The sequence below is a fragment of the Homarus americanus genome, unplaced genomic scaffold, assembly GCF_018991925.1.
Source record: "Homarus americanus isolate GMGI-L3 unplaced genomic scaffold, GMGI_Hamer_2.0 scaffold18203, whole genome shotgun sequence".
Classification (NCBI taxonomy): Eukaryota; Metazoa; Arthropoda; class Malacostraca; order Decapoda; family Nephropidae; genus Homarus; species Homarus americanus.
The window spans coordinates 143,774-167,183 of record NW_024748946.1 but is presented as its reverse complement, the minus strand read 5'-3'; the positions used below and the strand labels follow the sequence as shown (position 1 = coordinate 167,183).

At 44.4% G+C, this 23,410-nt stretch overlaps 4 protein-coding genes across 4 annotated transcripts; all 4 read left to right on the top strand.

Moving 5' to 3' along the window:
- The first annotated feature begins 1,837 nt into the window (after positions 1–1,837).
- On the top strand, positions 1,838–2,866 carry LOC121853246. The gene is made up of 2 exons (XM_042347259.1): positions 1,838–1,926; positions 2,059–2,866. The coding sequence occupies exons 1-2, from the start codon at positions 1,893–1,895 to the stop codon at positions 2,625–2,627; spliced, it is 603 nt and encodes a 200-aa protein (XP_042203193.1). The 5' UTR covers positions 1,838–1,892; the 3' UTR covers positions 2,628–2,866.
- Positions 2,867–4,926: 2,060 nt separating this feature from the next.
- Positions 4,927–5,982, top strand: LOC121853247. The gene is made up of 2 exons (XM_042347260.1): positions 4,927–5,015; positions 5,148–5,982. The coding sequence occupies exons 1-2, from the start codon at positions 4,982–4,984 to the stop codon at positions 5,702–5,704; spliced, it is 591 nt and encodes a 196-aa protein (XP_042203194.1). The 5' UTR covers positions 4,927–4,981; the 3' UTR covers positions 5,705–5,982.
- An 8,513-nt stretch (positions 5,983–14,495) lies between these two features.
- LOC121853248 lies at positions 14,496–15,660 on the top strand. The gene is made up of 2 exons (XM_042347261.1): positions 14,496–14,603; positions 14,802–15,660. Exons 1-2 carry the CDS (start codon positions 14,573–14,575, stop codon positions 15,335–15,337), a joined length of 567 nt encoding a protein of 188 aa, XP_042203195.1. The 5' UTR covers positions 14,496–14,572; the 3' UTR covers positions 15,338–15,660.
- A 2,067-nt stretch (positions 15,661–17,727) lies between these two features.
- LOC121853235 (U-scoloptoxin(01)-Er1a-like) lies at positions 17,728–19,078 on the top strand. The gene is made up of 2 exons (XM_042347242.1): positions 17,728–17,754; positions 18,313–19,078. Exons 1-2 carry the CDS (start codon positions 17,728–17,730, stop codon positions 18,763–18,765), a joined length of 480 nt encoding a protein of 159 aa, XP_042203176.1. The 3' UTR covers positions 18,766–19,078.
- The last annotated feature ends 4,332 nt before the right edge of the window (positions 19,079–23,410 follow it).

Sequence of the window (23,410 nt, the reverse complement as noted above, 5' to 3'; positions counted from 1 at the left end):
GCAGGGGGGAGGCAGGGAGCAGGCAGGAGGAGGAGGCAGGGGTGGAGCAGGAGGCAGGGAACAGGGAGAGGAGAGGCAGGGGAGGCGAGGGAGGGAGGGGGGGAGAGGGGGGAGGCAGGGGGAGCGAGGCAGAGGGAGGGAGGCAGGGGAGGCAGGGGAGGCAGGGCAGGGGAGGCGCAGGGAGGAGCAGGCAGGGAGCAGGCAGGCAGGCAGGGAGGCAGGGGAGCAGGCGGAGGCAGGGAGAGGGGGAGGCAGGCGGAGCAGGCAGGCAGCAGGCAGGGAGGCAGGGGGCAGGCAGGGAGGCAGAGGGAGGCAGGGGAGGGAGGGAGGCAGGGGGGAGGCAGGCAGGGAGGCAGGAGAGGCAGGGGAGGCAGGGAGGGAGGCAGGGAGGGCAGGAGGCAGGGGCAGGCAGGGAGGCAGGGAGGCAGGGAGCAGGCAGGAGGGGGAGGAGGCAGGAGGCAGGGAGGGAGGCAGGCAGGGAGGGAGGTCAGGGCAGGGCAGGGGAGCAGGCAGGCAGGCAGGGAGGCAGGCAGGGAGGGAGGCAGGCAGGGCAGGGAGGCAGGCAGGAAGCAGGCAGGGAGGCAGGCAGGGAGGGAGGCAGGGACATTTTCCTGTGACCCATGATAGTTAGATGATTTAATTATAGTCTAAATTAAGTAATCCTACCAAGATAACTTACACAGATTTTCAAGATAACTAACACAGATTTTCTCTCTCAGATGCAGCCCCTCATACAGCACCAGGTAAGTGATGGTGTGTTCAGGTGTACGAGGAGTAATGACTAGTTACCTGGTGTGTTTTAACCTCTGAAAGAGATACCTGGCGTGAGGGGGGGGGGTGTGTTGGGAGATAAGGTTAGGTAAGGTAATACGAGGAGAGAGAGAGAGAGAGAGAGAGAGAGAGAGAGAGAGAGAGAGAGAGAGAGAGGTGTAGAATAGAGAGGAAAAACGAAAGTCACGTTATACAATAGACTAAGAAATTGTATCTGTTGTTGCTGTTGTTTTATACTTCAGGTACTCTAGCTGACAGAGTACAGTCTTGAACTCATACGGTAAATTCTCTCAATAGCGGAATCCTCTCAATAATGGACAAGACTTGCAAGAATTAGTCCGGTATTGGGAGGGTTTACTGTACATTACCTTCACTAAAATACAAAATTCAGTCGAGCGTGTATGAGTGTGAGTCACTTTAAGTATCTCACTGTTAACCCATTTCCCTCACTTGGACGAAGACTTGTCCCATTTTCTCTCACTTGAGTTCCTTCCCAGACACAAATATGGACGATCATTTATGTAAGGTCACGTAACATGGGACTCCTCGGGAAACACTTGGTGAAAACAGGTCAACACACCTGTATGAAAGTGAAAGGTCGACCTCCCTCCAACACTGACTTGGCCATTCCCAGTTATAGGACCGGAAGACTGTGAGGACGAGACTTACATATACTTAATCTCTATATGATCAACATGATACCTTGTGGCCTCCCTTGGTGTTAACATTAAGTGATTCGTGGTGACGACACTCATGAGGAAATGTGTTTTCTCACGGACGGAAGGAAACTATCAGCCTGGCGGTGTGAGAAGCCGAGCTGGGAACGAAGGATACAAAAAGAACTTGTTCACTACATGAAATTATCTTAAGAATATGTGTAAATTATTATTCTCCTGAACATAATTAATTAGCTCATCATACGTGGCCTGACACTGGCTGTGGTACTGTACGAAGTGTAGTGAAACAGGTGGTGAGCGAACACTATCCTGCAGGTCGTCCCTCTCAGCGCTGGTCATCTGGATCAACCTTGACTCAGCCAGGGAAAGGTGCAGCGAGGCACTATAAAACGATGCCAACACCTGCAGCAGCACAGTGCCAACCACAGCCTCTCCACTAACACAATGATGACCAAGTGTATGGCGCTGCTCACCCTCAGTAAGTGTACAACATGTAGCTTCTTCTTCTTCACTACAACCAACCTTAAACTAACTTAGTCTCAGCAGCCAGAGTGACTCACTGGAGGCAACTTTACATATATTGTTGTTAATAGCGGCTGTTTGTTTATAGGCTTGCTGGGAGTGACGTACGGTCAGGTAGGATATAACCAGCCGCCTCCTCCTCCTGCCTACTCCTACGGCGCCCCGGAGCTGAGATCAGCCGCCTCCAGCCTGGTGGAGGAGGAAGACCCCATAGCCGCCCTGGCTGCCCTCATCCCCGGCGGCGGCGTCCCTGGTGAAGACTACCCGATCCTGGCCTCTGTACCCGACACCGGCTTCTCCTGCGAGCAACAGGAGTTCCCAGGTTACTTCGCTGACACCGCCGACGAGGCCGGCTGCCAGGTCTTCCACATCTGTCAGTTCGACGGCCGCCAGGACTCCTTCCTGTGTCCCAACGGCACCATCTTCAACCAGCAGTACTTCGTGTGTGACTGGTGGTTCAACGTGGACTGTGCCGCCTCACAACAGTTCTTCGGCCTCAACGCTGAGATCGGCAAGATCCCTGAAGACGCTGTCGCTTCCTTCCGCAGTGACGTTGTGGCGCCCAGCCAGCAGTACGGCGCCCCCCAGCAGCGTCAGTCTGCCCCAGCACCACCCCCAACCCCGTCACAGTTCTACAACAGCCCCAACAGGTTGTAACTCCACACTGGCTCCACCACTGTACCACCGCCTTGTGGTGTGCCGACTTAGTCCTACAGCTTCCCTTTAGTTTATGAACAGTAATTTACGTCATTTCTGTATCTCATAAATTTGACTCTTTAACACTTCATCTTCACCTTCCTCCGTGAACGCCTTCGCTGTGGTGCTGCTCGATCAAAGGAATTTATTTATCGAAATGTATATAAATATGTATTATGCAAATAAAAAAGATATATAAATGTATTGTCTGAATGTCCTATATACACCTTGCTACATGACGTGTGTGTGTGGCGAGATGAATAACCCTCATAACACTGCAACACCTATCAACACCCACCTGACCATAGGAATACGAACCTTTACCTCACACACTGGAGGAACCAAACACCACCTATCAATGAAACATAACAAAATAAAACGAACCAAAGATAATAATCCACTCTTTACGTAACTTCTTAATAAACAATAAAGTAAAGGGATTATCAGGAGGGAGACGTATTTAATTTTGTGGTGTAAGCGACCTCTAGACTGTGATGATTAATGTTGTCTTGATATACACGAACAAAAGGTCATCTATTCAACATTGTTACATAAGATACGAAGTTGTTGCATTATTATGGGTAACTCAACTGTGTATGTAGTGTGTTTATGTATGAATGGATCACCTGAAGATTAACCACTCTGAAACTAAACCCTACCATACCCTACCCTACTCTGCCCTACCATACCCTACCCTACCCTGCCATACCCTACCCTACCCTGCCCTACCCTACCCTACATATTAGCGTGTGAATTTAATATCTTCATTTCATTCTATAAATACATTCCGTATATTTGAGATATCATAGCCATAAATTTATCCTCAGACACACATTGTATAACTTAGTCGACGGTTCACCACGCAAAACTCATTAACGTCAAATATTTAATTTTATTGTTCACTAAACATTAATGGCTGTCTGTTTATATATTATATTATGGTTAACATTATGACAATAGTGAAGATAATTTCTAAATATTTATTAGTGGGGGAAATAATTGTTGATGTTAATTTTGTCCTTTGATCAAAATTTGCAATGCATAATAGGAGTTATGGGTAAATTAACCTAACCTAACCTAACCTAACCTAACCTAACTCTAAATTAACCTAACCTAACCTAACTCTAAATTAACTTAACCCCTCAGGTAGCATAAGGTGTGTTTAATCATCAGGTGACATAATCTATAAGGGGGTTAATCTGCAGGTGATCGCTCTAAATAATAGTAAACATTTAATATCTAATAGAACTTAATGTGTGTGTTATAAGCCTCTCGAGTATTATAGAGCTAAATATACTTATTACCTCACTAAGGACTAGACCAGCTGACGACATCTCTTAACTCGAGACAAACATGCAGATGTAAATAAAACTAAGTGGGCTCTCAGGTGCTCGGTGTGTGTGTGTGTGTTTGTGTGTGTGTGTGTGTGTGTGTGTGTGTGTGTGTGTGTGTGTGTGTGTGTGTTAAGGCCAGATCACAACAGGTTCGGTGGTATAAGTATCGTAAATTACAATACAAACGAATTTAATTGATTTTCTTCTTTTCTATTGTCTATGAACCAACGCGTCTGATTTACTAGTTAGTACTCAAATGATTCCTGTACAAAGTTCTAGTCTGCGATGCGTTTATCTTGTACCTAGACGTTACTTTATTCACTTGTCACACACTTACAAGGTCACTTATCTAAGTTGAGGTAACACGCGCTCTTCTGGAAACACTTAAAGGAAAAATCAGGTCATGAAACAACTGGATGGAAGTGAAAGGTCGACCTCCCACGAGCACTGACTTGACCATCCTAGTTACGGGAGCGGAAGACTGTGAGGAAGAGACCCAGCCAACAGCCGACCAGCTGGGTGATCTTCACTAACCAATCGCATCACTCGTGGCCTTCCCGAGCGTTCTCATTTGGCGAGGTGTGTGACCAATACCGAGAGAGGATCGTGTTTCCTTGTTGGTGTGAGAGCATCCCTGAAGATGTTGTCCCTCTTTGTCAACAATGGAGGATACTGGTATACAGGAGTAAAACTTTCTTTATTCATTTTACGAAGTTCCATGAAAGAGAATTTGACATTTTTATTTTATTTACTATAATATAAAGGAGTTTGTAATGAATCCTTGATAAGGAGATGATAGTGGTACTGGACGAAGTGTAGTGAAACAGGTGGTGAGCGAACACTATCCTGCAGGTCGTCCCTCTCAGCGCTGGTCATCTGGATCAACCTTGACTCAGCCAGGGAAAGGTGCAGCGAGGCACTATAAAACGATGCCAACACCTGCAGCAGCACAGTGCCAACCACAGCCTCTCCACTAACACAATGATGACCAAGTGTATGGCGCTGCTCACCCTCAGTAAGTGTACAACATGTAGCTTCTTCTTCTTCACTACAACCAACCTTAAACTAACTTAGTCTCAGCAGCCAGAGTGACTCACTGGAGGCAACTTTACATATATTGTTGTTAATAGCGGCTGTTTGTTTATAGGCTTGCTGGGAGTGACGTACGGTCAGGTAGGATATAACCAGCCGCCTCCTCCTCCTGCCTACTCCTACGGCGCCCCGGAGCTGAGATCAGCCGCCTCCAGCCTGGTGGAGGAGGAAGACCCCATAGCCGCCCTGGCCGCCCTCATCCCCGGCGGCGGCGTCCCTGGTGAAGACTACCCGATCCTGGCCTCTGTACCCGACACCGGCTTCTCCTGCGAGCAACAGGAGTTCCCAGGTTACTTCGCTGACACCGCCGACGAGGCCGGCTGCCAGGTCTTCCACATCTGTCAGTTCGACGGCCGCCAGGACTCCTTCCTGTGTCCCAACGGCACCATCTTCAACCAGCAGTACTTCGTGTGTGACTGGTGGTTCAACGTGGACTGTGCCGCCTCACAACAGTTCTTCGGCCTCAACGCTGAGATCGGCAAGATCCCTGAGGACGCTGCCGCTTCCTCCCGCAGTAACGTTGTGGCGCCCAGCCAGCAGTACGGCGCCCCCCAGCAGCGTCAAGATACCCCACCTCCTTCTCAGTTCTACAACAGCCCCAACAGGTTCTAACTTCACCCTGGCCGGCTCCACCACTGTACCACCACCTTGTACTGAAGACGAGAAATAGCCTTTCTGATCTTTGTTGAAATCTAATAAGTTAGGACTTCCTTCTTCCTATTACCTGACCTCCTGAAAAGTATTTCTATACTCATTTTCTGCTAAATTTTCTATATTTCTACTTCCCATCCCATACCCCCAAAATACTCTGATGCACTGCTCGATATTATTTATTTACTCATCAACGTGTACACAGATCTGCATGTTGTAAATAAAACTCTGAAGGTAAACGAATCCACTTTATCTATCCTGACGCGAGACACCAAGACGTGCCTCTGTCTCACTCTGGTGTTGTGTTGACTAACTGGAGGTGACGGGAGAAAGCAGCGCCTCGATACGTGTGATCACTTTGCTGAGTCCAAATAGAGAGAAGTACAAATGGTCTCTATCTCTCACCTTCAGCGTCTCTTTATGGCCAGGGTTTAGGTGGGAGGTCTCGTACTAGCCCACCACCCACCCACCCACCCACCCACCCACCCAGCCTTCAGAGAGATGAGTTAAAGAGGTTCCAGTCCTAATAAACACCCAATTTAACCATAGGATTGAGGACTCCTTATTGCTAGTGTTGGATAGGATGGGATTTTCTTAGGATTTGGTTAGGTTAGGAATAAAACTCACTTTAATCCTGCAACCTTCCCAATACCTTTTCTTGGAGGAGGAGGAGGAGAAGGAGGAAGAGGAGGAGGAGGAGGAGGAGGAGGAGGAGGAAGAGGAAGAAGAAGAGGAGGAGGAGGAGGGGGAGGAAGAAGAAGAAGAAGAAGAGGAGGAGGAGGAGGAGGTCTTCCTTAACATTTAACACTTTGCTTTTTAGTACGATGACTTAACCCCTCCAAGACGATGACAACCCCTCCTTGGAGATAGTTGGAGATATTGTTCCTTGGAGATAGTTGGAGATTTGTTCCTTGGAGATAGTTGGAGATTTGTTCCTTGGAGATAGTTGGAGATATTGTTCCTTGGAGGTAGTTGGAGATATTGTTCCTTGGGAGTAGTTGGAGATATTGTTCCTTGGAGATAGATGGAGATTTGTTCCTTGGAGATAGATGGAGATTTGTTCCTTGGAGATACTCTACTTAAGTCATCGTACTCAAGGTTAAATCATCGTACTCAAGCGGTAAAAATCATCGTACTCAAGGGAAAAATCATCGTACCAGGTAAATCACGACTCAAGATGGCTGATTGAATAAATTGCCTCAACTAAGAAGATCATCTCTGGAAATAATGGTCTAATGGTACCTGTAGGTGTTGGTCTATTGGTTACCTGTAGGTGTTGGTCTAATGGTTACCTGTAGGTGTTGGTCTAATGGTTACCTGTAGGTGTTGGTCTATTGGTTACCTGTAGGTGTTGGTCTATTGTTACCTGTAGGTGTTGGTCTAATGGTTACCTGTAGGTGTTGGTCTATTGGTTACCTGTAGGTGTTGGTCTGGTTACCTGTAGGTGTTGGTCTATTGGTTACCTGTAGGTGTTGGTCTATTGGTTACCTGTAGGTGTTGGTCTATTGGTTACCTGTAGGTGTTGGTCAATGGTTACCTGTAGGTGTTGGTCTATTGGTTACCTGTGGTGTTGGTCTATTGGTTACCTGTAGGTGTTGGTCTATTGGTTACCTAGGTGTTGGTCTATTAGTTACCTAGTGTTGGTCTATTAGTTACCTGTAGGTGTTGTCTATTGGTACCTGTAGGTGTTGGTCTACTGTAGGTGTTGGTCTATTATTAACTGTAGGTGTTGTCTATTGGTTAACTGTAGGTTGGTCTATTGGTTACCTGTAGGTGTTGGTCTATTAGTTACCTGTAGGTTGGTCTATTGGTTACCTGTAGGTGTTGGTCTATTGGTTACCTGTAGGTGCTATTCTACTGTAGGTGTTGGTCTATTGGTTACCTGTAGGTGTTGGTCTATTGGTTACCTGTAGGTGTTGGTCTATTAGTTACCTGTAGGTGTTGGTCTATTGTTACCTGTAGGTGTTGGTCTATTGAGTTACCTGTAGGTGTTGGTCTATTAGTTACCTGTAGGTGTTGGTCTATTAGTTACCTGTAGGTGTTGGTCTGGAGTTCGTAGGTGTTGGTCTATTGGTCTGTAGGTGTTGGTCTATTAGTTACCTGTAGGTGTTGGTCTATTGGTTACCTGTAGGTGTTGGTCTATTAGTTACCTGTGTGTTGGTCTAATGGTTACCTAGGTGTTGGTCTAATGTTACCTGTAGGTGTTGGTCTGTTGGTTACCTGTAGGTGTTGGTCTAATGGTTACCTGTAGGTGTTGGTCTATTGGTTACCTGTAGTGTTGGTCTATTAGTTACCTGTAGGTGTTGGTCTATTGGTTACCTGTAGGTGTTGGTCTATTGTTACCTGTAGGTGTTGGTCTATTGGTTACCTGTGGTGTTGGTCTATTGGTTACCTGTAGGTGTTGGTCTATTGGTTACCTGTAGGTGTTGGTCTATTGGTTACCTGTAGGTGTTGGTCTATTAGTTACCTGTAGGTGTTGGTCTATTATTTACCTGTAGTGTTGGTCTATTAGTTACCTGTAGGTGTTGGTCATTAGTTACCTGTAGGTGTTGGTCTATTGTTACCTGTAGGTGTTGGTCTATTGTTACCTGTAGGTGTTGGTCTATTGGTTACCTGTAGGTGTTGGTCTATTGGTTACCTGTAGGTGTTGGTTGGGTTACCTAGGTGTTGGTCATTGGTTACCTGTAGGTGTTGGTATATTAGTTACCTGTAGGTGTTGGTCTATTAGTTACCTGAGGTTCATTGGTTACCTGTAGGTGTTGGTCTATTATTACCTGTAGGTGTTGGTCTATTAGTTACCTGTAGGTGTTGGTCTATTGGTTACCTAGGTGTTGGTCTATTGGTTACCTGTAGGTGTTGGTCTATTAGTTACCTGTAGGTGTTGGTCATTAGTTACCTGTAGGTGTTGGTCTATTGTTACCTGTAGGTGTTGGTCTATTAGTTACCTGTAGGTGTTGGTCTATTAGTTACCTGAAGGTGGTCTATGGTTACCTGTAGGTGTTGGTCTATTAGTTACCTGTAGGTGTTGGTCTATTAGTTACCTGTAGGTGTTGGTCTATTAGTTACCTGTAGGTGTTGGTCTATTAGTTACCTGTAGGTGTTGGTCTATTAGTTACCTGTAGGTGTTAAATATGGTTAAGATTCATTTTATCTTTGCTTGTGGTGTTGTGTTCGTGGATGCCAGACACTCGCCCTAGGAACTACCTGACGTATACCTGTGTCTGCCTTACCTGGGACAACATGAAGGTTGGATAAAAAAGAGAGGTTTTTTTTCCCTTTTATTTGATGTGTTTTGATTATTTTATTTTATTGTGGTGATGTTAATATCGTCTTGTGGTAATAGACAAATTTGGTCTGGGTGAGGAGAGGAGAGGAGAGGGGCGTTAGAGGGAGTGCCGTAACTTTCACTGGTCTAAAATGGACGACAAATATATAGTACAAACTGGGTTTTTATAATATCAATATTTATAAAAGGAATCACCTCCCCATAAATGTTAAACTAGATCGCACGACAAACACAGACACACATTTACACCTGACAGCCAAATATCCTGAGAGACAGAGAGTGACTTAGAAATCAAGGCTGAAGACGTTGATGAAGTGATCCACAATGAGACGCTCGGCTGTGAAGATTTGGACAAGATGAAAGTGAGTGAAGTAGCACCGTCGTGAACGTTATCCTGTGAACCATCTAGATCAACCTTGATCATGGGGAAAGGTGGAGGCTGGCACTATAAAGCACAGGCACTCACCTCCACCAGCACAGTGCCAAGACACAGCTTCTCTATTAACTTCTTTCGTCTCACTATCTTAAGTGACCACATAATGGCCGTGTTTACCGTGCTGCTCACCCTGGGTAGGTGTAACACACACACACACACACACACACACACACACACACACCAGTGATGCCACACATAACTCCCCTACAAGAGATGGGTGTAAGATACACTGGTACACTGAACCCTTCTACCTCGACCTTACAGGATTCAACAGTGATAATGATGTCCTGCATCACTGTTCATTTTCTTACAGTTTGTCGAATATTTGCATGTCTGATATTTCAGCACCAATGACCTACCAGCATCACTATCATGTGTCGATGTGTCCATATACTAAATATCGTCTCGTAATCTTACAGCCTTGCTGGGAGCAACTTACGCTGACAAGAGCTTCTTGCCCCCTCCTCCTGCCCCTCGCTATTTTACAACGCCCCTGGCCTGAGGTCAGACGACTCTAACTTAGTGGCGGAGGAAGACCCCATAGCCGCCCTGGCCGCCCTCATCCCCGGCGGCGGCGTCCCTGGTGAAGACTACCCGATCCTGGCCTCTGTACCCGACACCGGCTTCTCCTGCGAGCAACAGGAGTTCCCAGGTTACTTCGCTGACACCGCCGACGAGGGCCGGCTGCCAGGTCTTCCACATCTGTCGTTCGACGGCCGCCAGGACTCCTTCCTGTGTCCCAACGGCACCATCTTCAACCAGCAGTACTGTGACCGGTGGTTCAACGTGGACTGTGCCGCCTCGGAACAGTTCCGTAGCCTCAACGCTGAGATCGGCAAGATCCCTGAAGACGCTTCCTCCCGCAGTGATGTGGTGGCGCCCAGCCAGCTGTACGGCGCCCCCCAGCAGCGTCAAGCACCACCTCCTTCTCAGCTCTACAACAGCCCCAACAGGTTCTAACATCCCTCCAGCACCACCCCAGCCCCATCATAGGTCTAATTTCAATCCAGTTGTGCAGCACCTGTCGCCATGTGCACTCTAATTGCATTGTCGTTCTCGTCGTCTAGAATGTCTCGCCTTCAACTGGACGCTTTATTTCCTTTACGAATGAATGATTAGCAAACCTTCCCCTCATCTGTTCCTCTCCGCACGACAAGCGAATTCGACTTCAGATCGTCCATTTATATTTATATGCCGAAATAACTGTATCCATATTTATGTGCAAATAACACTGTCAAACCTACACCCACGAGTATATCTTATGAACCTCTTGACGTGACGCACCAGAGTGACTCACTGATAACGGAAGCTGAGGGAGCATTACAAGGCAGCGGGGCTTACCATACCACACATGTAAACACACCGGAAACAAACTTGTGTCTTAGGACCATCAAATAAAATCTCTGACTGGTGATGTTTTTAGGTACAGGAAAAAGTAGTTATGATAATGAATCCTTTGGTGACAATACAGTATACATTACGTGAAGCGATACTGTACCTTACAAATTCTCACTGTTATTATTGTTGTTTTGTATTTAGTAGTTAATTCTGGGTTGTTAAGTATCGGAATTAAGAATTATTTTTACAGAACAAATATAATTAATCTCTTTTTTATTCCACGTCTCTCTCTTTGGGGGCTTCACAGCACACTCAGTATATACACAAAACACTGACAAAATCCACACATAACAGGTAATGCATTTTACCATTGACATACATACATACATACATACACTTACCAACCCCAAGCAGTGAAATAGACAATGATGTGTTGTCAGTCTGCTGTTGATCTTACGTGCTACAGAACCCTGGACACTAACATTAAAATCACGTGTTAAAAAAAAAAAAAAAACTCATTAATTTTACGTGGAATTTCCCTGTGTTTACAAAGCATTAGGCGCACCACACTATCATAACCACACCAAATAGTAAAAGACCTGACTAGTAGTGGCTATTTTACTTATATCCACTATATTTACCTCCTACTAGCTCATGACAATAGACCCGTGGCTACTAGCTCGTCTCTTTAACCCCCAAAGTGATTTCTGTAATAGCATTTGTGTCTCTTAGGAGTTCTCTTGAGGAGATGGAAGAAAATGTTTCAAGAAGATTATAGGAAGAATTTTTTTGATGTTGTGGGATAAATGGTGGTTTGTAATGCCAGTTACCATACCACACCATACCATACCATACCACACCATACCCCATACCATACCATACCACACCACACCACCACCTACCATCCACCACCACCCCCCCCATACCATACCATACCATATCATACCTACTAACATACCATTTACCAAACCTTTTAACCACCATACCATACCATACCTCCTCAACCATACCATACCATCCCATACCATACCACAACCATACCATACCACACTCATACCCACACCATACCATACCATACCATACCATACCACATACATACCATACCATACCACACCACACATACCATACATACCATACCATACCATACCATACCATACCATACCACTACCACACCATACATACCATACCATACCATACCATACCACACCATACCATACCATCAACCACACCAACACCATACCACTACCACACCATACCATACCACATACCATACCGTACCACTACATACCACACCATACCATACCATATCATACCCATACCATACACCATACCACCATACCATCCACCCACCACACCATTTACCATACCATACCATACCATACCATACCATACCATACCATACCATACCATACCATACCATACCACACCATACCATACCATACCATACCATACCATACCATACCATACCATAATTCATCAAAATGGTTATATATATATACCCAACTCTGTCTTGATTTACCCTTTGATGACGATGATTTAACCCTTTGATGACGATGATTTAACCCTTTGATGACTATGATTTAACCTTTTGAGGACGATGATTTAACCCTTTGATGACGATGATTTAACCCTTTGATGACGGTGATTTAACCCTTTAATGACGATGATTTAACCCTTTGAGGACGATGATTTAACCCTTTGAGGACGATGATTTAACCCTTTGAGGCCGATGATTTAACCCTTTGCCGACTATGATTTAACCCTTTGAGGACGATGATTTAACCCTTTGATGACGATGATTTAACCCTTTGATGACGATGACTTAACCCTTTAATGACGATGATTTAACCCTTTGATGACGATGATTTAACCCTTTGAGGACGATGATTTAACACCTTTGATGACGATAATTTAACCCTTTGACAACTATGATTTAACCCTTTGACAATTATGATTTTTAACCCCCTTCAGAACTCAAAGGGTTAAATCATTGACAAAAACCCTCCACCTCCCCCCACAAAAAACCCCTCCCTCGAGCCATGATCTTAATTTGCAGTCACTAGACACTCACCTAAGAACACGTTGTAGGAAGCGATCCATTCTTGGTATAGTTGGCTACACAAATAAGCTAAGTCAATGTTGATTACCTGAGTGGTCTGTGGCTAAGAGAAGGCAGGGCTTATGGCACGTTTCTTGTAGGTAACTCGATAGTAAGGGAAATGACAATGGAAAGTGTTATTTATTTGTGTTAGTTTTCACCGCGTTTATCAAAGCATTCGGTGAGAAGTAATGTTTCAATGATGCTTTAATTCTATGTGGTATATTTAATTGCATCAGAAAATAAGTCAATAATGTTCCAATGATATTCTCTGTGTATGCTTTAATTCTATGTGGTATATTTAATTGCATCAGAAAATAAGTCAATAATGTTCCAATGATATTCTCTGTGTATGCTTTAATTCTATGTGGTATATTTAAGCTGAATAGAATTTTTTTTTTTTTATATTTATGTTCCCTAATCACCTTTCAACGTGTTTGTATTATTTCGTCAATCACTGATCACTTTCGCGGGCTTTTGTAGCGAGGAGAGTAAAAAACCAAAACTCGTTGTTGTTTTTTTAAGAGCAATGAGCATGAGTCGCGCGCCTCACCAACTTTACCTTGTCAATAAAGTCGAGATTCCACCCTGATGTTTATAGTTCAGTTGGATCTTCGACTTTCAATCTCCTCCTCTTGAACATAGACGTAACATACTTCTCGGTAGATTGGTATATGTTCTCTGATTGGTTAGGAATTTAAGCTCTCTAATTGGCCAGGAAATTAAGCTTTCTAGATGGCCAATCAAATGTTTTCAAGCTTACTAAATGGCTAGTAAATAGTGCTCTCAAAGACGTTAATAGTTCATAATTGGGTAAAACACGACATTTTAGTCCACCCAGTGCTTGTCCAGTCGTTACTTAATGGCAACAATGGCAACAGTGTAAGCATGGCCGGTTTTCCTCCATCAATGGCACCAGTGTAAGAATGGCCGGTTTTCCTCCATCAATGTCAAATTAGTCATTTTTCCCGACCATTCAACACCCAGTGTACCCGGTGTCAACATTCGCCTCCATTAAATAAACTAAACACCGAATCTCTTGGCCAATACGAGGCTTCCATCATATAGCTATCCAGTAAAGGTTAGGTTAGGTTAGGTTAGGTTGTGTGTATAATTATGGACCTTAGTGGTTAATTTTATGAGCTATTGATAATTTCACAGGTTATAATGAAACAAGTGATGTGCGTGAATTCCAAAGGTAATTGTTTATTTATGCAAGTTGTAGGTCAGTTTATGCTAGGTGAGAGGGAGAGAACTACCCTGGGAATGTGTCTTGAGTTCCTTGGATACAGGCGGAGGAGCTGCCAGGGTACAGGAAAGTCTAGATCCGTCAATATCGTGTAAGTCATCAGCCTCGGCAGCGACTCTTCTGGCGAGGTCGAGCAGCAGAGGAAACATTACGCAACAGCTGTGCCCTAAATTGGCAGCGTCACTTAGTGTTGGGTGTAGGGGCGAGGGAGAGGGACTAAACAAAGTGTTGTGAAACATCTGGGCTGCGGCCGCTATCCTCTGGTCACCTCGATCACTGTTTTCTGGATCAGCCTTGACGGAGCCAGAGAAAGGTACCAGCGAGGCGCTATAAAGCTGTGTCGGCTCACACCACCAACACAGTACTGCACTAAACACAGCTTCTCATTTACCTCGACTCAGTTCCTTCCTTCCCTCCTCACGATGGCCAACACCATGATGCTGCTCGCCCTGGGTTAGTGGAGCGAAAACTGTCTTGCTAACAATCAGGTTCAGTCTCTCATTAAACCTTTTATCATTAGAGCTCTTCCATGTATTGAGTTTTGTCACTTGAATACAACGTTGTTAAAATATTGTCTCATATAGTATACTGTAGTGTCCTAACACCTCCCATGATGTTATTAATATTAGCCCCTCATTTGCCTTCTCTCAGCCCTGCTGGGAACATGTCAGGCTCAACAGGGATACTTGCCGGCGCCTCCCAGTTACTCCTACAACGCCCCAGACGTGAGGACAGCGACAACCGAGCTAGAACAAGACCCCATAGCCGCCCTGGCCGCCCTCATCCCCGGCGGCGGCGTCCCTGGTGAAGACTACCCGATCCTGGCCTCTGTACCCGACACCGGCTTCTCCTGCGAGCAACAGGAGTTCCCAGGTTACTTCGCTGACACCGCCGACGAGGCCGGCTGCCAGGTCTTCCACATCTGTCAGTTCGACGGCCGCCAGGACTCCTTCCTGTGTCCCAACGGCACCATCTTCAACCAGCAGTACTTCGTGTGTGACTGGTGGTTCAACGTGGACTGTGCCGCCTCGGAACAGTTCCGTAGCCTCAACGCTGAGATCGGCAAGATCCCTGAAGACGCTTCCTCCCGCAGTGATGTGGTGGCGCCCAGCCAGCTGTACGGCGCCCCCCAGCAGCGTCAAGCACCACCTCCTTCTCAGCTCTACAACAGCCCCAACAGGTCCTAAATCAACTCCAGCCTCGGCATAGATCTACTACGGCTTCAACAGATTCTAACTCGACTGTAACTTCTCTACCTAACACTCCCTCAGTAAGAGTAAACACAGGAACATATATATCAGGAGTTATTTGAACTATTTTCCAGTTTACACTTAGCTTAAGAGTTTGAGCTACTGCTGTACAAAGCTATATTGCTTAGAATTTATATTTTTCTTAGAATTTATTTTGCTCTTCATTGTTCTATGTACAAATAATGGTAGATTTATTATGGTAATTTATATATCCAGTCTTATGTAGCTATTTATGTATTTAATTAAATATACGCATGATATATTGATATAGTCTGTCTTATCCTCACAAACTTATAAAGAAGAACGTCCCAAATACATCCACGAGTAAACACCGTCACCGTTTGTTTACCGCAATGCATTATGGGTTAAAACCGAAGATCAAGTCAACCATTTTGTTTTCATCCCTCTGCGTGACACACCTATACTAACTTGTTGATAAAATGCCACAAGTAAGCTGTTGTGGCCAGCAGTGTGATCCAGCGAGAAGAATAACACCTCCTAAAGGTTTGTGTGAGCAGCCATCGACGATAAGAAGAGATATAACACCATGTCTTATAGCCATTCAATCTTCTCCCATCTTACCATATCGTTGCCTCTGACTCGATGAAAAACAAAAGAATCTCATTAAAATATTTCTTGAATAACAAAAGTCAGAGATTTAGGATTAGAGTCAACAGAATCAATAATGTTTCTTATGGTTATATTACATTATGTTTTTTTTCTGTTTCTAAATATAATCCGGATAAAAACTATTAATTACGTTATTGTTTGGGTGATTCCTGTTTCACTAAAGTTATATGGTCCGGTATACTAAATAATATACAGTATATCCGATATACTAAATAATGTACAGTTTATATATATATATTTTTTTCCTATTTAAAGTTAGAAATACAAAAAAGAAAAACTAAATAAGTAAACACTATAAACACAATGACTTTACATAAAATACCTCCTTACACAAAAGCACAAACACATACACAAACACAACCATCCTATACCCCAGAAAACATTACGGTAATACTTCATAGGATACATAAATTCAGTCAATTTATCCTACAGGTATACATTGATTCAACAGGTATGTAAACAGTACAGGTGTGTATAATAATTAAGTCAGGTAAAGGTAAGACATATATCTCTCTTATTTTTTTTATCGTATTAGTGTTTTTATATGACCTAGAATACATAATTAAAGACCTTAGTTACTGAAGTTAATCATCTATCATTACTACCTATGAAAAGACCATCATTGTTAAGCTATAGACACCCATATTAAACTGTTTATGTTGACATGTTTAGAGACATAGATACGACTCGTGTGTTGTGTTAAAAGATGTTAGTTGTTATGTTAATATTATATAACATTCACCTCTTTTGTTTACATTCTCAAGTGTTGTGTTGCGGAGTCTGACCTGCTTGCCTCCCTATAACAGCCACCCCCCTCCCCTCTACCTTATTGGGGTGTGACTGAACTGTTGTTACTACATGAGGGTTGCGTTAGATAGGTGCGTTAGTTAGCTGCGTCAGGTAGCTACGTCAGATCATCCTGTAGTAAATCTTCAATGACAACGTCTCCACATCCTCCGCCGACTCAAGTCCCTCGGAGTTCCTGCACACGAGCTCCTCAGTGTTTACTCAACATTCATACTTCCCAAGCTCACCTATGCCTCCCCTACCTGGTCTTCCTCCCTAAATGCCACACAACGTAAACACCTAGAAAAAGTGCAAAAGAGGGCATGCAAGATTATTCTCTCCCCTTCCTACTCCACATATCAAGAAGCGCTCAACACACTGACCCTTTCGACTCTCACTGACCATCACCACGACCTCATCTGCAAATTTGGTAAGAAGCTTCTGCACCATCCTCGACACCGGCTCCTACTACCACCTGAGATCCCTCGCCCGAGAATTGCTGTTCGACACCACAACCGCATCCAGCCCATACGTGCACGAACTGATCGCTATAAGAACAGCCCAGTCCCAACCATTGTAAAAATTATCAATAACTTGTAATAAACCAGTGTGTTCACTCCCAGTAAATACTACTTCTTGCACTGTCACTATGTTGAAATGCCCTGTAGTTTGATGATTAATTATCGTACTCAAGGGGTTTGTGAACTCATGGTACTCAAGTGGTTTAATTCATCGCACCAAGGCTTCAACCTTGTCGTACTCAAGGGGCTTATGCATCGTACTCAAGGGGATTAATTCATCGTACTCAAGTGGTTTAATTCATCGTACTCAAGGGGTTTAACTCATCGTAGTCAAGTGGTTTAATTCATCGTACTCAAGGGGTTTAACTCATCGTACTCAAGGGGTTAATGATGATTGCCTTCCTGTGCTCCGTCCTGGTCAGCTCTGGTCATGAGGGTGAAAGGGGAGACAACACGAAACAATAAGGAACGTCTACACTGAACACACACACACACACACGCACACACGCACACACACACACACACACACACACACACTGATCTGAGTGTCGGTCATCTGGATCAACCTTGACTCAGCCAGGGAAAGGTGCAGCGAGGCACTATAAAACGATGCCAACACCTGCAGCAGCACAGTGCCAACCACAGCCTCTCCACCAGCACTACATCCCTCCCAGCTTCTCTCTCTCCCCATAATGGCCAACTCAATCATCCTTCTCCTGGGTAAGACTCTTGTTCTTCCTCGATATTACTGACTTCTGCTCCTGTGTCCGCTGATCCAATGCTTTCAAATTCACGATATTCTGTAAATACTAAACAAATGTTACCATAATGTTAGTGTGGGTTGAAGACATTACATTTGGTTGATAACTAATCCACCCCCCCTTCCTCTCCTGTAGCCCTGGGGAAACATGTCAGGCTCAGGGATACTTGCGGCGCCTCCCAGTTGCTCCTACAACGCCCCAGACGTGAGGACAGCGACAACCGAGCTTAGAACAAGACCCCATAGCCGCCCTGGCCGCCCTCATCCCCGGCGGCGGCGTCCCTGGTGAAGACTACCCGATCCTGGCCTCTGTACCCGACACCGGCTTCTCCTGCGAGCAACAGGAGTTCCCAGGTTACTTCGCTGACACCGCCGACGAGGCCGGCTGCCAGGTCTTCCACATCTGTCAGTTCGACGGCCGCCAGGACTCCTTCCTGTGTCCCAACGGCACCATCTTCAACCAGCAGTACTTCGTGTGTGACTGGTGGTTCAACGTGGACTGTGCCGCCTCGGAACAGTTCCGTAGCCTCAACGCTGAGATCGGCAAGATCCCTGAAGACGCTTCCTCCCGCAGTGATGTGGTGGCGCCCAGCCAGCTGTACGGCGCCCCCCAGCAGCGTCAAGCACCACCTCCTTCTCAGCTCTACAACAGCCCCAACAGGTCCTAACTCCCCCCCAGCACCACCCCAGCCCCATCACAGGTGTTCGTCAGCCCCGACATGATCTATATCTCTAAAGTTTCCGTATCATCGCTCTCCTCCTCCACTCCTCAACAGAGACAAACTTATTGTTAAATTTTCTCTTCCATCAGTTCATTCAGTCTTCATCTTCTACACTGGAGCTTCTGCTGTACATATATTGCTGTACTCGCAAACTATCTATTAACTCTATTTATACGACCTAAATATACCCGATACCTAATATATAAATCTGTAATACATATCAATAGCTGTAATCTGCTAATAAAACCTGCCTATATTACCCTTATCTTTTAATATACATTTTGAATCAAACTTTATATATGTAAATGTTCCTCTCACCGATAACATGGCGGATAATTAGGTAAGGTTAGGTTAAATTAAGCTAGATTAGTTAGGTCAGGTATCGATTAGATTAACGTCTGTCTTAAAACAATATTCGGCATCACATAACCCCCCCCAAACTTACCTGTCTCGTCTTTACATAATTTATCATCGCTAATCAACAGGTAGACAGAAGTATTTGCCTCATCATTCTGCGTATTGGTATAGTAAGCGACCGAGTGAAGTGATCTGGTTACTAGCGGGAGATACGAACCTTTTATAATACGCTGGTGGTGGTGGTCAATACCTTGATTTTGTTGTGTCAAGTTTAACCAATAAGGATTAGAGTTAATTACAGGTGAGGTAATTAATGAAATATCTGTGATATGTGTGTTAAAATATACCTGGTTATTATACGTATATTCCCAATGATGTTTTTTTTTTGTTAAATAATTAATAATAGAAAGAAAAGTCCTTGAATATATTAAATACATGATGGTAAGAATTTCATTTGAGTTTTATAGAGAGAAAAATCATTGTTTATGCTAACTGTGGGTACAAGATATTACAATACATTATGAAATAGTGATGTTGACTCAGTATATCACATTACAGTCTTTTAAACTGTATTTTTCCCTGTATCTTTATGGTCATTAAAACAATACGTATATACACACAGGTAACACACATCAAGTTACCTGTGTATAAGAGGGGGAACTAATTTACCTTTGAGATTATTATTTACCTGAAAAAAATAACATATAAAACTGTATTTGTTAAGGTAAGTAGAATATCGTTATTGTTTATTAAAGGTAAAATAATGAAGGAGAAAAATGATATAATTTATCTGTGTTTTTGAGTTGCGTTTGTAGGTAATTATAGAGAAAATATAAGTCATTAGTTATTAATAGTTAGGAAGGGGTGAGGAGTGGGAGGGAGAGGGGGAGAGAGGGGTGAAGGGTGATGGGGAAAGGGTGAGGAGGTGAGGGAGGAGGAGGGGTGAGAGGAGAGGGAAAGGGTGAGGAGTGAGAGGTGAGAAGTGAGGGAAGGGGTGAGGGGTGAAGGTGGAGGGGGAGGATAGGAGGGCTGATGGTGAGGTGGAGAGGAGGGGTGAGGGGAAGGGGTGAGGAAGGAGGGGTGAGGTGAAGGGGATGAGGGAAAGGGGAGACATGAGAAGCCAAACAGTCACACAGGAAAAAAGACAGAGTGAAAGGTACTGTATTTAAGTCTTCCTCAACAGAACTGCTTCAATTCTTTTTCTTTCACGTAAGATCTTTGTGGACATTGTCTAAGAGCGCCGCCCTGAGCTGATTGGCTGAGAATATATACATCTGAGCATCGAGGAACTTCACTGTGAGCTGATTGGATGAGAATATAAACATCTGAGCATCGAGGAACTTCACTGTGAGCTGATTGGATGAGAATATAAACATCTGAGCATCGAGGAACTTCACTGTGAGCTGATTGGATGAGAATATAAACATCTGAGCATCGAGGAACTTCACTGTGAGCTGATTGGATGAGAATATAAACACCTGAGCATCGAGGAACTTCACTGTGAGCTGATTGGATGAGAATATAAACATCTGAGCATCGAGGAACTTCACTGTGAGCTGATTGGATGAGAATATAAACACCTGAGCATCGAGGAACTTCACTGTGAGCTGATTGGCTGAGAATATATACATCTGAGCATCGAGGAACTTCACTGTGAGCTGTGAGCTGATTGGATGAGAATATAAACATCTGAATATCGAGGAACGTCACTGTGAGCTGATTGGATGAGAATATAAACATCTGAGCATCGAGGAACTTCACTGTGAGCTGATTGGCTGAGAACATAAACATCTGAGCATCGAGGAACGTCACTGTGAGCTGATTGGGTAAGAACAGAGAGATTATATTTCTATCCATTGTCAATCGTTGATGCCTAATATATCCCTAACCTATCCAACGGACTTGAACACACACACACACACACACACACACACACACACAAACACACACACACAAACACACACAAACACACACACACACACACACACAAGTCCTGTAGCCCAAAGAGTTCGATCGCCTATGCTTAGTGTTAAATCCATCCTGATCGCACTCTCGAATGACATAATATTGACAGGAGAATTTTTCCCCAGGTTGTGAAGCGTGTGTGAGTTCTCGCTCTCTTGTCTGGGAGTAAACACGACAATTTTTATTTGATTTTTACTTTTTCAGGGAATGTGTTTTTATAAGCAATATTTTATGATAAACTCTATATGAAAATTATAACATGGTGATCTTAGATGAATATTAAACTCTAATATAGGTTTGTTAGTTAGTGATTATATAATGTATTTATAATGATAGTTGTTATATATGCTATTGTTGTATATTATAAACATTTACAGTTAAAATAATATCAACATGGAAAGTAACATATTAATATTTCCCAAACTATTTTATTTAACACCAAAGTAAAAAAAAAAATACCTACGTTTCTGTTAAAAAATATATTCGATAATTTCACCTTTTAAAAAAAGTATAATTTATACAGACTTGGTTATACCCCGCACGTGTAAGGAGCGTCAACAAGACTAACCTAGTATACCCTTATAAGTAGGTCAGGCCAGGTCAGCATATACCTCGTAAGAAAGCCAACTCAACCCCCCCCTCCCCTCCCTTCCCCCACAAGCCTACCAGTGACACGTGAATGTTAAAAGAATATCTATGTAACATTCATTTTAAGCCAGGTCGAATGTTTCTTTGTTTTGTATGGAGGTTCTGAGGGGTGATTGGTTAGGTTAGGTTAGGTTAGGTTAATGGAACTTTTTTAGAAGTTTTTTTGTTAACAATTCACTTGAATGTTTTGATAAGTGTTTTAAATGTGACTTTTACCTCCTCCTCTTCTTCCACTTCCTTCTATCTTCCTCCTCCTCCTCCTTCCCCTCCTCCTTCCCCTCCTCGTCCTATCCTCCACCTCCTCCCTTTATCCTTCCCCTCCTCCTTCCCCTCCACCTCCTCCCCCCACCTCCTCCTTCCCCTCCTCGTCCTATCCTCCACCTCCTCCCTTTATCCTTCCCCTCCTCCTTCCCCTCCACCTCCTCCCCCCACCTACTACTCCTCTTCCTCCTCCTACTAAAAACATCCATAATTTAGCTCAAAAAACACAAATTTCACCTGACTAAAACAAGGAACCACACTCTGTCCCCACCACCATAACCACCACTACCAATTCCACCAATTACAACCACCACTACCAATTTCTACCACCACTATAACCACCACTACCAATTCCCCACCACCACTATGTCCACCACTACCAATTCCCCACCACCACCATAACCACCAATTACCAACTCCACCACCAATTATAACCACCACTCACCACCCCCACCACCACCATAACCACCACCACCAACTCCCCACCACCACCACATAACCACCACCACCAATTCCCCACCACCATAACCACCACTACCACCCCCACCACCAATTAATAGCAACCACCACTACCACCCCCACCACCACTATAACCACCACTACCAATTCCACCACCACTATAACCACCACTACCACCCCCACCACCACTATAACCACCACTACCACACCACCACCACCATAACCACCACTACCAATTCCCCACCACCATAACCACCACTACCACCCCACCACCACTATAACCACCACCACCAACTCCACCACCACTATAAACCACCACTACCACCCCACCACCACCATAACCACCACTACCAACCCCACCACCACCATAACCACCACCACCAACTCCCACCACCACTATAACCACCACCACCAATTCCACCACCATAACCACCACCTCACCACCCCCACCACCATAACCACCATACTACCCCACCACCACTATAACCACCACTACCACCCCACCTCACCATAACCACTCACTACTTTCACCCCCACACCATAACCACCACTACCAATTCCCCACCACTACTACCACCCCCAATTAGTCATAACCACACCACTACCACCCCCACCACCACCATAACCACCACTACCACACCACCACCACTATAACAAGCATTACCATAACTTACCTACACTACCATAAAAGTCGTAGTTACCTGTGTGTGTACAGACTGAGGTAAACAAGGCTACAAAAATGGACTTGTGTGTGTGTTTGTCCAACCTGGCTCACACACACACACACACACACACACACACACACACACACACACAGGAATAGAGATTTTTATTCTATATTTTTAACCTAGTAATATTCTCTCTCTCCGTCTGACAAACTCGAATATCCACACTTGTATTT